Source organism: Perognathus longimembris, chromosome 2 (assembly GCF_023159225.1).
Source record: "Perognathus longimembris pacificus isolate PPM17 chromosome 2, ASM2315922v1, whole genome shotgun sequence".
Lineage (NCBI taxonomy): Eukaryota > Metazoa > Chordata > Mammalia > Rodentia > Heteromyidae > Perognathus > Perognathus longimembris.
In genome coordinates this window covers 47,428,771-47,444,060 of record NC_063162.1, presented here as the reverse complement: position 1 = coordinate 47,444,060, position 15,290 = coordinate 47,428,771, and the positions used below count along the sequence as shown (strand labels likewise).

Below are 15,290 nucleotides of genomic sequence, written 5' to 3'. Positions count from 1 at the left end.
AGCTGGCTTTGAACCTGGATTCTCAGATCTCAGCCTCCTAAGTAGCTAGGATTACAGATGTGAGCACCAGCACCTGGCTTCTGTTGGTTTTTTGAGACCCAGTCTCATTATCTGTTCCATTCTCCTGCCTCAGCTTCCCAAGTGATGACAATATCAGCTTGAACCGCCACATCTGGCTTGGACAGAGGTTTTCTTTGACTGAAAGGAGTTTGCTCACTTCTTTATTTTTACAAGTGCTCCAACATTCAAAAAGCAACATGCCCAGAAGTTAGAAAAAGTTAAGAATCTATAGAATTAGATGTCTAAAAACAGGAAAAAAGTTGAACATTTAAAAATTCCTCATTTAGATAGGTCCTGAGTTGAATTCATGTTTGAAAAGAAATATCCTGACCTTGGATTGAGTGATGAAGGTTTCCAGGCACTCTATGAATGACAAGACACATGCCATTCAGATGGCCAATTCTGGTATGTGTCCTATTTGGTTTGTGACAATTTTATAAATATCTCTTTGTTCTCTGTAACAGGCTGTTTAATGCTTTCTAAACCAAATAACTACTCCCTGCAATATTACACATTTAAGTATTTGTTGCCTATAGAGAAACCGAGTATGATGGAATCAGCGGTTTGGCAATGCAGCTGTGGGTCTCTGGGTGGCTCTAGAAGCTGTAACTTCCTTACTGGCTCTGTACTGGTTGTGCCCAGAGGTAACCACCCAGGCAGCATCACCCTGAAGAGGGTGTGAACCCCAGCAGCTGCTCGATGGGCTTAAACCGCCATTCATCAGCCTCCAGCTCTTCCACCAAACCAGCGAGTTTTTCCATCCGAGCAACTTGCTGATCTGTAAAGAGTCAAGGAAGAAATATGATACAACAATGTATTTTTCATGAGACTGTCATTCATCACCAACTTGATTACTGGCTTAAAAATACTTCCTAGTGGCTGTTCCCCTCAGTATTCTAGTAGAGAGGTTTTATTGTGTTGGTCAGAAGACTTCAAACTTAAAAAAAAAGAAAATTCCCAATCATTTCCATTTACCTTAACTGCTTGCTTTTATATTTCATGTTATTAACTACTTTTTTCAGATTCTGGGGACAGAACCAGGGCCTTGCACATTCTAGGCAAAGTATACTACCGCTGAGTGAAATCAGCTTCTATCTTTCCTGTAGTTTATTTTTTGTCATACCAGGGTTTGAATTCAGGTCTCTTGAGCTCACTCAGCTGGTGCTCTATCACTTGAGCTATGTCTAGAGTCCAGCATTTTGCTGGTTAGAGATGGAATCTTGTGGATTTTTCTGCCCGGGCTGGCTTCTAATCTTGATCCTCCTTGAGTAGCCAGGATCACAAGTCTGAGCCACCTGGTACATGGCTGTGCCTTTTTAAAAAAATGGCATTCCTGGGTCTTGAACTCAGGGCCTGAGCGCTGTCCTCGAGCTTTTTCGGCTCAAGGCTAGCACTCTACCATTTGAGTCATAATTCCATTTCTGGCTTTTTTTGGTGATTAGAGATAAGAGTCTCACGGACTTTGCTGCCTAGGCTAGCTTAAAACTGTGATCCTCAGATTTCAGCCTCCGGAGTAGCTAGGATTACAAGCATGAGCCACCATCACTAGGTTGTGCTGTATTTTTTTAAAAAAGAAAAAGTCCATATTCTCTATGCTACAGGGATTCAATCCTCGGGTAGCTTTCTACTGTATATAGTGCTTTCCATGGGTAAACGGTCAGGAGGAAATGAGACAGATGGAGTAGAAAATGTGCTACCAGGGCTCAAGAGTTCAGAAAGAATATGAGGTGCTACATAAATACTCGGTGTTGAAGAAGAATATGGTAACCCATGGAGGACAACAATAAAAGGAGGTTTCTGAAAGGAAAAACAACATACGAGGGGCAGCAAGCTCTGGCTCCCTTAGAGAACCAGCCCTTCCTTCTGACTTCCACTGTAAGTCTCAATATGGATGTTCTGTCTGGATTAAGACCTTAGAATGTCCTGTAATTTAGGAAGTCTACTTAAATAGCTTTGCTGAGTTTGGAGGTTTCTGTCTTAGTGCACGGACCTTTTACAATCTGCCTTGCTCCCCCATAAATTTATTTTCACAATCCAGTAGACCATACTCTGCTTACCATGCTTCACCTGTTTAAGCGTGGATGCCACTTGATAACTGAATACTGACTCACAGAGGAATCTCTCAGAGCCATCTACAAACAAAAGAGGAAAAGGTTTCAGTGTTATGTCTTCTGATAAACCAAGTAAACCTGTCCATTCTCTTTCCTGCTTTTACATTTGAGGTTTACGTTGTTTGCAGTGTTAACAAGGAGGGCTTCTGTTTCATTAAGAAGGAACATTGCTCTGTTATAAAAGCCACTTCTTCTATACCTAGAATATTAAAATAGTCCCTCTACGTCTTTAAGACCTTAAAAATAGTATTTAGAAAAACAAAAACAAGAAACCTCAGTGTGATGTCCTGATCAACACTTCCCCCTCCCAGTCTGAGTTTCTTAATGTTCTCTTCTTCCCAAGTCAGGCAAACACTGGCAGCTGACACATTCAGCCATTTGGCACCTGTGCTATCATAGCATAAAGGTGCGCCCAAACTCCAAAGCACTTCCATTCTACAAACAAAGCTGAGCGAAAAACAGCTGTTGGTTTTCAATATATCAAATTACATCATCATGACCATCACAAAACACTGCTGGGAAATTTCTTTCTGTAAACGTAAATTGTAACCTTGATTTTCCAGCTGAACCAAAACACTGCAATTTGGATGATGATAAGAGTATGGTGCAAGTTCAGAACCTAGAACTGAACTGGTGCCAAGAACTGCCAACAAGGAGGTGGCTAACTTGGTCACCACAACCCTAGGATTGTGAAACCTAAGCTAATTCATGTTATTCCTCTCAGGCAAAGGCTGATACAGCAAAACATATCCCCAAAGATATATAATTCATGGAGGAAATTTTTATTTTTTAAAGGATAACTGAAACCATTCGGGCCAGTAACCATTTGCTTATTGTAACAACTTGAAAACAATTGGAAAGAGAACACAGTGGTCTTTATCAAGATAGTAGGTCATGCCAGCACTACTAGGTGACAGTATTCAACCACTAATCTTGGGATAGTGTGTTGGCCAGGCATTAGTATGACAGGAAAATCGAACTAATACATACTAGCCTCATGCTGAATTTCACACAGGGCAAAACTTCTTTTACAACTCACAGTAACCAATAAGAAAATCACAGATATTGAATCCAAAAGGCTTGAATACATAACCAAAAGGACTTCTTCCAGTATATTTTCAAATTAGTGTTCCCCTTCCCCCAAGGAAAGGGAAAGAAGGCAAGAGAGAAGGGTATTGAGCTAAAATAATATATGTATATCTGAAATACAATAGTAAAACCACATAGTAAAATGAACACACACACACACACACACACACACACACACACACACACACACACACACAGAATGACAAGAAAGTAACACAGATTTAGATGGGGGGAGGGTGGGCACCAGTGGGAGTGGGAAGGGTTAGGGATCAGGTAAACAGGGATGAATATGGTCAATGTAGTTAACTGCATGAATTACAATAGAACAGTGAAACTTTTAAAAATTGTTTTAAGAAGGAGGGATGGGGAATGTGACAAAGTGGGGAGAAGCTGATTGGAATAGGATGTTTACATGAAATGCGGAAATGTCACGATGAAATTCTCCCTATAAAACTAATGTATGCAAATGTAGCAGTGGTACTCACAAGATAGTATGTTGAAAATGAACTATACAACTTGGGGTGGGAACTGGACTGAGAAACTTGGGAGACAGAGAAGAAAGGAGTGGTGACATTGTCAAAGAAATGTATTCTACCTGACTTATGTGTCTATAACAACAACAACAACAACAACCCCTAATGTACACCGGAGTTACTCAGGAGGCGAATAGCTAATAAGGATTGAGGTTTAAAGCCAGCCCAGGCAGGAAAGTCCATGAGATTCTTTTTTTTTTTTTTTTGGGGGGGGGGCAGTCCTGGGCCTTGGACTCAGGGCCTGAGCACTGTCCCTGGCTTCTTTTTGCTCAAGGCAAGCACTCTGCCACTTGAGCCACAGCACCACTTCTGGCTTTTTCTATATATGTGGTGCTGAGGAATCAAACCCAGGGCTTCATGTATGAAAGGCAAGCAATCTACTCTACCACCAAGCCATATTTCCAGCCCCTCCATGAGATTCTTATCTCCCATTAACCAACAAAAACCCAGAAGTGGAAGTGTGGCTTGAGTGGTAGGGGCCAGCATGAGTGGAGAAAACAAGAGCACAAGGGCACTGAGTTCAAGGCCACAGTTCAAGGTTTAGTTTCTCTCTCTTTCTCTCTCTCTCTCTCTCACACACACACACAAACACAATTACAGTAGCCTTTAAAAAAAAACAAAAAAGAAAGGTAGAATTTCCAAGATCTAAATTCTTCAAAGTGTTACAATCTGTAAATTCAAGTCTCCCACTATCCTGTTCTTCCTTTGTGGCTGAACCTAGGACCTTGCAAACACTAAACATGCAATCTACCACTGAGCTACATCCTTAGCTCAGCTGTCTAACATAAAGATCTAGAGAAGCTAATGACATCACTGAGTTTTTATTTTAGATGAGAAATTGGTCACACACAACTATGAATTCAAATAAGGAAAGTGGGACTGTTGTGACCATTTGACACCAATGATGCAATTACAGATTTTCTATGTATATGATATGCCAGCATTCACTATCCTATTCTTTTGTATCTTCACTTAAGGACTTGCTCAATAATCACTTTTTTTTTTTTTTTTTGCCAGTCCTGGGGTTTGAACTCAGTGTCTGGGCACTGCCCCTGAATCCCTGAACTTCTTTTGCTCAAGGCTAGCACTTTATCACTTGAGCCACAACACCTCTTTTGGCTTTTTCTCTTTATGTGGTACTGAGGAATTGAATCCAAAGCTTCATGCATGCTAGGCAAGCAATCTACTACTAAGCCACATTCTCAGCCCTCAATAAACACTTATATTCTGGTGGTTAATTGGAAACAAGAGTCTCAAAGACTTTCCTACCTGAACTGGCTTCGAACTGTGATCCTCAGATCTCAGCCTCTTGAGTAGCTAGATTACAGGTGTGAGCCACTGGCTTAACACTTCTTTTCTTACCATTTTTTTTTTTTTTGCCAGTCCTGGGCCTTGAACTCAGGGCCTGAGCACTGTCCATGGCTTCTTTTTTTGCTCAAGGCTAGCACTCTGCCACTTGAGCCATAATGCCTCTTCTTGACGTTTTCTATATATGTGGTGCTGAGGAATTGAACCTAGGGCTTCATGTATACGAGGCAAGGACTCTTGCCACTAGGCCATATTCCCAACCCCTTAATTAACACTTCTTAAAATTACATTTTTATGCTGGGTGCCAATGGCTCATGCCTGTATTCCTAGCTACTCAGGAGGATGAGATCTGAGGATTGCTGTTCAAAGCCAGCCAGGAGAGGAAAGTCTGTGAGACTTTTATCTCCAATTAACCACCAAGAAATCAGAGGTGGCCGCCTGTGCCTCAAAGGGGCAGAGTGCTAGCCTTGAGCAAAAGAGCTCAGGGACAGTGCCCAGGCCCAGAGTTTAAGCCCCATGACTGACAAAAAAGAAATACAAACACATTTTCATTTTCTTTAAGTGGTGTACAAAGAGGTTATCTTTCAACAAATCAGCTTACCAGTACAATGCATTTTGACTGATGTCATCCTTTTCATCATTCTCTCCTATCCCTCTCAATGAACTCTTTTTTTTTTTTTAAACTGTTGCAAGTCACTAATTATTTTATTGTTAGAACTATACAATCTAGCTGGCCCTTCCAATGAACTCTTTAAGCAAAGATATAAAAATGTGAATTTTCAGGGCTGGGAATATGGTCTAGTGGTAGAGTGTTTGCCTCGTATACATGAAGACCTGGGTCGATTCCTCAGCACCACATATATAGAAAAGGCCAGAAGTGGCACTGTGGCTCAAGTGGTAGAGTGCTAGCCTTGAACAAAAAGAAGCCAGGGACAGTGCTTAGGCCTAGGTTCAAGCCCCAGGACTGGGGGGGAAAAAAAGTGAATTTTCTTTTAGAAAGAACAAAGCATAGAAACTATAGCTTACCTCCTATGTGGTTAGATCCTGAGCTTTAGGATCTTAACACAAGGTGGTGGGAATTAGGAGTTCTAAGGATCAAATCAATATGGAAGCTCTTGGAAATACTGCCTCCCACTTACATTTAATCATGGGCACTCTTGGGATAAAATGCTTTTAGTTTTCACTTCTGCATCTTTTCCTTGGTAATGTTAGCTTGGAAACAAAAAAGACGTCAGCTCATCTTTCAAAAAGGTATGAGGGTCACTCTGTCACACTACAGGCCTATGAGCACACTTTTGCTAATTTGCAGCTCTGCATCAGCCACACAGTCCATCGCTTCTTAGCCACATCCTCTGAGATGTTATATCTGTACCAATCTAAAGTCTGGAATTTCTCCAGGAAGGAGTTTGCCTGAGGCAATCTGTCCTCTATTTGGAAATTGTAATCAAACTCTTTTTAACACACCAAGTAGCAATATATCAGCTTTCCTTTTAAGAGACAAGCAAAGGTTATAAGTAGCAAAAAGTTCAGTAAATTGCCCAAATCTAATACTATCACCAACTACCTTGCAGCAGGAAATTAGACAATGCCAGGTTAATTTATACTTCAGTGGCCTACAATGTCACTAAAACAGAGCCACTTCTGGGCTGGAAGGCAGCTTCTAATTTGCTCGCTAATAACTGGGTGAGGACAATTGTAGTGAAGGGCAGGCGAATGCCAAAACCTGCTGTGTGCTGCTACATGGGCAGGCTGTTATCAGAAGCAGGTGCACCAAAAAGCTAATTTACAAGGTTAACTACAGGTTATTTGGATTTATTATGAGGCTGAAACATCAAGTTCAACCTGTTAAGATTATAAACAGCATCCAACCTTGACTTCTAATTGCTTTGTTCCTTACTCAACAGGCAACCCTACTCTTCTAGTTCCCTAGTCAATTAAGCTTTTGTAGAAGTATGGTTTGGTGAATGCAGGTTGGATTAGTTGCATAACAGCAATGCCTACAAACACAGTAGGAAATGCTTCCAAATCTAACATCCTTACCAACTCACATTTAGGAGTATTATATGGGGCAATGTACACAGGTCTTATGTAAATACTATGCTATTATATGTATGAATGTTAAACACTTGATTTTAGTATTCATGGGGGTAGGAGTATATGGAGTGGGAAGATGGGAGGTGGTGTGGTGTGGAGTGGAACCAATGCCCTACAGATACAGAGGGATGGTTGTACTCAAATATTCAGTTTAATATTCTTGGCATTAAATAATATTTACAATAGTTGACTTTGCTAAGGTTGCTCTAAGGTTCATGGGTTGCTACTGCTGTGTTGTGGGATTTGAAGTCATTGCCTGGGCGCTGTCCCTGAGCTTTTTCACTAAAGGCTAGAGGCTTTACCACTTTGAGCCACAGCACCACTATTGCTGTTACTTTTATAGTCTGTTTTAAAATGTAAGCAGCTTTAAGATTACTGGTGAAACTTTAAAGCTAAGAAGCCGAATCATAACTGTACATTTGTGTTTAAACATAATAAAATTTATCTTACGATGGAATCAAAGACATTCCTCCAAGAAGCAATGAAAATGGATAGATCTATAGTTTGTTAAAACATCAACATTCAAACTAATCTCAGAAGCTTTTTTCATCAATGCTTTCCCATAATCTGGTGCATCTTGACCAAAAAAAATGCTGATACCTTTGTGACTATGGAGGGATCTCCTGTAATAAAATTCCTCTTGCAAATAGAATTTAAATGACTTTAATTTCAGAGCACAATTGTTAAGCATTGATTTCTCTTCTGCTACTATAAAACTCATTAAGCAGCCGGCAATGGATGCTCATGCCTGTAATCCTAGCTACTCAGGAGGCTGAGATTTAAGGACTGTGGTTCGAAGCCAGCTCGGGCAAAAGTCCCCAAGATACTCTTCTCTCCAAGTAACCACTCAAAAACTGGAAGTGGCACTGTGGCTCAAAGTGGTAGAGTACTAGTCTTGAGCATAAAGAGACCAGGCACAGTGCCCAGGCCCTGAGTTCAAGCCCCTGAGTGTTTTCAAGTTTTTATTTGCTTTGTGGGAAACTTCCTTCATACCTCATCTTTGCCACATTTAACCAAATCTTGAGAATTTAGTTGACACAAAGGAAGAAAACGCAATGACAGAAGGACATACATCTCACTGTGTTAACTACATACAGACTCAACCTCCTTTACTCCTCATCAGAACCCAACAGAAACTGATGGTCCTAGACTCCTGTGTTTTCCCGTCTCAAGTGATAGTTCTGCTTTGTCCGGCTTGCTGGGTGTAGGGGTTGCTAAAGAGTGCTTGCCTAGCATGGGTGAGGTCCTTGGGTTCAATGTCCCCAAAACAAAACCCCAAAAAAGCCAATCAGCATTTAGCCTCTAACTCTCTTTCATTATACTAATATTAACAAGAATCACTCTAGAAGGCTGACTTCAAATTATAATTCATGTATTTCTCAAAGATATTTCTAGATTAGTTTTAAAGTATATTCATGAACATGTGGAAGATTCAAAAGAAAAATGATCAATATAAAGTATAAAAATGCTTGCTTTGGGTTGGGAATGTAGCTTAGTGGCAGTACGCTTGCCTAGTATGCATGAAGCCTTGGGTTCAATTCCTTAGTATCACATAAATATAAAAAGCTGGAAGTGGCACTGTGGCTCAAGTGATAGAGTGCTAGCCTTGAGCAAAAGCAGCTCAGGGACAGTGCCCAGGCCTTGAGTTCAAGCCCCAGGACTGGCCAAAGAAAAAAAGAAAAAAAAAGAAAAAGAACTAAAACAATGTTTTAAGTATATTTTGAATTCTTAATCGTTTCTTTGCCAATATTTTTCAATAAGCGGGGAAAATTCTATCTTTATGAAGGCCCTGAATGCTGGTCAAAAATGGAGATTCTTACACTTGACCAACCTGGAATCCCTATGGTGGGCCCAGAAATGTAGATGTTAATAGGCTTCCCAGGAAGCCTAAGGAGAATGATTAGTACTATGCCAGTAGTATAAGACTGTACTCAGGAGACTGAGGCAGAAAGATTACAAATTCAAGGCCAGCCATGGGTTAGTAGTGAGAATCCTACCCCCATCTTAAAAAACAACAACTTCCAAAGTGCCATAAACATGACACACTCTAGTTACCAATGCTGTTCAATCTTTACTGCCTATATCTTCATTTTCACCAGCCAGTCTGCAAATATGTGTTGAGTAGACAGTGCATGACTGGATGCACATCTGTCTCTGGGGTCAGTAAAACCACACAGCATTGTCCTGCAGTGAGACAGAATGGTTATCTTCTCATAGCAGTGCATTAGTTTTCATTTCCTCTTAATCGTAGTGGTGTTAATCTATTTGTAGATTACACACACACAAAAAGAAAATATACCAAACCAGCTGACCATAGGAAGGTGAACAGGTGCTATAATAAAGCAAACTGGGCTGGAGGTCAAGAGAATCCTTGGCTCCAGGGCTGATTCTGACTTTTAATACAATCAGATCCCCTAATCTTTGTGGAGCTAAAGAACACTTTTTCAACTTCAAAATTTTGATTCTAGACCAAGATTGGTTTTTTACAAAGTCTTCCTTTGAGATGGGGACAAGAGATGTAATATGGAACTGAAATCAGGGCAACTCCATCTCTAATCCACTTAGTCGCTTCTTTGCAATTAATATTCATTGCAGGTCTGAATCAAGTTATTCAGCAAAAAAATCAGCATGAGATCACCTTCTAACATCTCTCCAGCTCCTTTGGGGTAGGTGAAAAGGGCCTTCCGTGGCGGGGCAAGGTCTGAGACACTGAAACCAGATCCAGTGACTGAATTTCCACTGACCCCACCAGCTGAGGAGGAGGATGAAGAGGCAGCCATTTCCTCTAGTAGAATTCTTACTTCACTACAGAGAAAGAAAAACAGCAATTGGCAAGTTTGTGGAAGTGAGACTGACAACATTACATTCTAGTTGCCAACAGTGCCAGTACACAGTTTTGTAAAGAACTATCTTCCCCTTTTCCTATTCTCCCTACTCAACAATCTTTTCTTGATGCCTCAGGCCAAAATATCACTTAGGTCTTGAAGTGTAAACATGTTCAAGAATAGTCTATTTAGAACACTACTTCCTACCATTAGCAAACTGTTCATGTCATTTAGGATTGACTGTGGGTGATTTATGAGTTATGAAGGAGTGACAGGGCAATGCCAAGGCAGGAATGTAACTGAGGAAATAAATTATGAGGATAAAACAAGCGCCATAGGACAGTTTGTCTTGGATACATTCTGACTAGACCACACCAAGAAATTCACTTACAAAATTTTCCAAATAAGTTTCCAGAATAACACTGTGTTCTGTTCCCAAGGAAGGGAAACCAGTTAGGAAATACATATTGGCACTTTCACCAATTTTTTTTTTAAAACCTTTTCATCTAAATGCAATACCTCAAAATTTCACTTGGTGGCATCCCAGGATGGAACAAAATAGGCAAAGCTATTGGAAATCATGGTCCCTTGTAGGCTATATATTTCCTTTGTCCTATCAAAAAAATCCAAAGGAAATTTAGATTGAGGAAATCTGTACTTTATATTTCACATGAATTCTTTAAAAAGCTCAAAATGAGAGCACTCTGCCACAGAAACTCATGTCATTTTAACTACAATTTAAAGGGTACACTTTAAAAAAGTTTGCACCATGTTTTCTAATATAATTTTTTACCATGATGGAAATGTTCTGTTTCTGTAATGTCTAATATGGCAGTCACTCAACTCATCTTGTGGCTTTAACTGAATTTTCAACTGCGCTTAATGTTAATTAAAATTTCAATATAACCACGTGTGGCTGGCTGGTGGTTATTACACTAGTGCAGTTCTAGTATTTAAATTAAAAAATATTCTAGCTGGGTGTGGTGATATGATGATGTGCATCTGCAGACTGCAGTACCAGGTACTCAGAGGCTGAGGCAGGGGAATGGCCAGGTTTTTTTAAAAAAAAGACTAAGGGCTAACTGGATAATTCATGTTTAATTTCTTTCAGTCAATGAAGAAAAAAGAATTTTAAGAATGGATTTTTCTCTATAAGTCAGAATTTTAGTTGACTATTTTTCATTGATTTTTTTTTTTTTGGCTATTTGTTATAAAAAGTTGAGAACTGGGGTGTGTGGCTCAGTGGTAGAATATATGCTGCATGCTTGAGATCCTGGGTTGATTCCCAGAGCACTTTCAAAATGTTAAAACTTAAGTTTTTTAAAAACAGAAAAATAGGAGGGAAGCTATATAAATATAAATCCACATAAACACAGAACATCCAGTTCCCTATTAAGAAAAATGATATACGATGTCTGAGATGATGGTAGGCCTGCTTCCTTAATTTTATAACAATGACTTAAGGCTGTCAGAAGCAGAGCTTGGCTTCTTGGTTTCACTGTGTCTTTAAGTAATACAAATTAATACTCAAGAGATATGGGAACAGTAAGGCTATGGTTAAATTTAGTCTTTAGCTTATTAAAATGCAAATTGATAAAGGTCATTTATAATCTTGCTATTTTTCTTCCTATATTTTCCTGAGAAGTTTCCAAATAGAACTCATATCCACAGAGTCAAGATCTTTCCAGGTTAGATTCCTAACTAATCCTTTGGGCCACACTGGGTCAAATGCAGCTAAATAAGTGTTTTTTTTTTTTTTTTTAAAGAAAGAACATAAACATGAATGGACCAGGTCCAAATCTCTAAATGGATTTCTTGTAGATTCAGGCAACTTGGCCACTTTCTGGAGTACCTTAGTCTTTATTTCCTACCAATTCAGAGTGGAACCCACTGTGAACTGTTTATATATCTCACCTAAGATTTAAACTCTAATCTTTTCCTCTATCCTGGTAAGTGCTCTATTCAGTTGCAAATGCTTTATACTTTATATTTTTGAGACCAGCTGCTCAGCAGAGAATCCAAGCAACTGCCAGAGTCAGGAAAGCTTCAAAAGCTTGCCACAGTGTGACTTCTAAACAGAATACAATCAAAGGAACTTCCTTTCATGCTATTTTCTTTCAAACTCTGAACTACTATCATTCCATATTACAAGACAGGGTTGAAAAAAGCAGCACAGAATCAGCACAGGGTTAACTTTAAGCAGTTTTCTGCTGAAATGGAAAGATACATGTAATTTCCAGCTCTAAAGATTTAAATTGATGTGCTTGCTAATCAAGCTCAAGACCCCAAGTTCAAACCTCATATCATCACCATTAAAAAAAAAAAGTTGGGGGGCTGGGAATATGGCCTAGTGGCAAGAGTGCTTGCCTTGTATACATGAAGCCCTGAGTTCGATTCCCCAGCACCACGTATGTAGAAAATAGCCAGAAGTGGCGCTGCAGCTCAAGTGGCAGAGTGCTAGCGTTGAGCAAAAAGAAGCCAGGGACAATGCTCAGGCCCTGAGTCCAAGGCCTGGACTGGAAAAAAAAAAAAAAAAAGTTGGGCTGGGAATATGGCCTACTGGCAAGAGTGCTTGCCATGTACATATGAAGCCCTAGGTTCAAATCCTCAGCACCATATATATATAGAAAAGGCCAGAAGTGGTGCTATGGCTCAAGTTGGCAGAGTGCTAGCCTTGAGCAAAAAGAAGCCAGGGGCAGTGCTCAGGCTGAGTTCAAGCCCCAGGACTGGCAAAAAGAAAAAAAAATTCTCTTTTTTGGTGCTGGGGATTGAACCTAAGGCCTTGTGAATGCTTATCTAGCCTCAGAACCTGTTATTTTCAATGTGATCAGCAAGTGGGAGTTAATCCAACAATAAACCCTAAATTTTAACTGCTCTTTAAGATTACTGGTGAAACTAATAGGCCATACCTAATCACTGGACCAAGCATAAAGCCTGACTTTAATAGTTCATTTAAATACAAGTTTGCAGGATGAATGTAATATTTCACAGGAACCACAGATTCCTTAAAGGTCATCAAATTGAACTTCCCGGATCTGTAGATAACAAAATTGAAGGCACTGAGATAAATTCCACTTACTTGCTGTGACATTTCTGAAGCAATGACTTGTGCTACCGTGCCAATGAGTCATTTGCAAGCACTGTGTTTAAGAACGAACTTTGAAGGTTTTTATCTAGTTTTACTTAGTTGCTGCATGACTGGACAAATTACTCCACCTGTCTGTTTCTTTTAGTTATCTCACGTGTAAAATGGAAATCTGTAATAGCATTTACCTTATAGATGTTATGACTAATTGGGAAAGTTTCAGGTGTAACAAATGTGTAAATAAGTACAGTTATTCAAAGGTGCTAATGGAAATTTATTTCTGAATCTTTTGAAGACAGGATCTCACTGTGAAGCTCATGCTAGTACTGAACTTCAAATTATCCTGCTCCTGCCATTTAGTGTTGAGGTTACAGGTGTGATTCACCCTACCTGGCTACTCTTGATGTAGATCCTTTTGTAGATTCTAGTTTTTCATATTTATTATTTCCCAACTTATAGGGAAAGTTTAATTTTCTCTGACAGACACAGCAAACTCTTGGGAGGGGAAAGGATATGCTTAGGAAGATGGATGATATTTTCTCCTACAAATTTCACACACTTTATTAAGCTACACCCTCAGCCCCAACACTCTCATTTTAGGGTTCATGATTTTAACAAGAATCCTCTGATTTCCCAAAGAGGGAAAGAACCATCTATCCTCCAGGTCTACTACAACCCTCTGTGTCACAGCGTTCCTAGATAAATCAATGATTTACAAATAACCAAACAAGGGGCTATAGCAGTTCAGCAAAAATTATGCAGGAGACAGATGTTCGGCATCTTGAAATCTGTCCCATTTTCTTTTTTCCCCTCATTATGCACAATTCTACTTATTACTAGGCGCAGTAAAATTGTCAGACATTGAAAATGACCAGCTGAGTTCAGTAAGGCCCTGTTCAAACTCTTGTATTGACAAAAATAAAAGAGAGAATATGGCTTAGTGGTAGAGTGCTTGCCTAGCATGCATGAAGCCTTGGGTTTGATTCCTCAGTACCACATATACAGAAGAAGCTGGGAGTGGTGCTGTGGCTCAAGTGGTAGAGGCACTAGTAGAGCAAAAGAAGCTCTGGGACAGTGCTCAGGCCCTGAGTTCAAGCCCCCAAGACTGGCAAAAAAGAAAAAAATCATCACAGAAAAGCAATGTTATTTTTTTGGAAGACAGTATGGCTTGACTTTTACTTTGTATACAATAGGGATGATCTCACATTCATAAATTAGTCTTCTTTCTGGAAGATATATGACTATTTTCTTTTTATTTTTCTTGTTGTTTCTATTTTCATAAAAAGGGTCTCATGAAAAAAGTAATTGCTAGCTGAGTGCCAGTGGCTCATGCCCGTAATCCTGTCTACCCAGGAGGTTGAGATCTTACCATCCAAGAAGCCAACCGGAGTAGGAAAATTCATGAGACTCTTTTATCTCCAGTTAACCAACAAAAAGTCGGAAACGGAGCTGTGGCTCAAGTGGTAGAGCGCTAGTCTTGAGCAAAAAAAGCTCAGGCCTTGAGTTCAAGCCCCAGGCCCGGCACTCACACACACAACCCCAAAAAGACCAAGGAGATAAGACTCTAACGTTAGTTCTTACCCCTGTACTAAGACAATCTACTTATTACAGTCAAACGTTGAACTCCATCAACAAATCCTTCCCCGAGTTCCATCTAGATAGCTGAGGAATGAACATTCCATATGGAATACAGACACAGGGTTCTGAACACCTACGAGGGCCAAACAAACCCCAAGGCACACTTCCTACCCAGCTTAATCCTAAACAAGGGAGGGCAGATGGCTGTTCCACAGCGCAGGCGCCAGCCCTCCACCCGCATGCGCACTCCATGCCGCGCGGTCAGGGTATTTCCTTCCATACGCTCGCCGCAGCCGCCTCCAGTGTCTCAGCACTTCTCCGTTTTTCCCAGTCCCTGAAGGTAGGATTTAGGGGGTAAACTCCCTCGTCACCAAACTCCCGAAGGCCTTAGAATCCTTTGTCACTTACCTTAGCAGCTTTAGTCTTTTACAGCCCCGCCCCCAGGACCAGCCAGAGCGGTCGTGGTCGCAACGACCAGAGGAGCGACGTGCGCGTCCCCGAGGCGTGGTGGGCGTGGCCGGGAGGAGAGGCGCTGGGCCGGAGCGAGCTTCCGGAGGCGCTTCCGGGCCGCGGCCTAGCGGTGGTTTCCTCATCCTTGCTGTTGTAA

General features: G+C 40.5%; 2 protein-coding genes across 5 annotated transcripts in view; one reads left to right on the top strand and one right to left on the bottom strand.

Moving 5' to 3' along the window:
- Positions 1-208: 208 nt before the first annotated feature.
- Anapc16 (anaphase promoting complex subunit 16) lies at positions 209-15,191 on the bottom strand. Of its 3 annotated transcripts, none has more exons than XM_048338981.1 (4): positions 15,092-15,191; positions 9,834-10,000; positions 2,118-2,192; positions 209-838 (listed from the first exon to the last, which is right to left on the bottom strand). In XM_048338981.1, exons 2-4 carry the CDS (start codon positions 9,973-9,975, stop codon positions 723-725), a joined length of 333 nt encoding a protein of 110 aa, XP_048194938.1. In that variant the 5' UTR covers positions 9,976-10,000; positions 15,092-15,191; the 3' UTR covers positions 209-722. The 3 variants fall into 3 exon arrangements, with proteins under 3 accessions (XP_048194938.1, XP_048194937.1, XP_048194940.1); XM_048338980.1 differs by having other exon boundaries at positions 2,128-2,192; XM_048338983.1 differs by lacking the exon at positions 15,092-15,191 and adding an exon at positions 10,540-10,970 and having other exon boundaries at positions 2,128-2,192.
- Ascc1 (activating signal cointegrator 1 complex subunit 1) overlaps positions 14,692-15,290 on the top strand; it is a 102,994-nt gene continuing 102,395 nt past the window's right edge. Inside the window, exon 1 of one of the 2 annotated variants that reach the window (XM_048338978.1) lies at positions 14,692-15,023. The gene's annotated coding sequence lies outside the window, so the exon portion shown is untranslated. Of the gene's footprint in view, positions 15,024-15,146; positions 15,287-15,290 lie in introns of those variants that run through there. The other variant, XM_048338979.1, reaches the window with a different exon arrangement.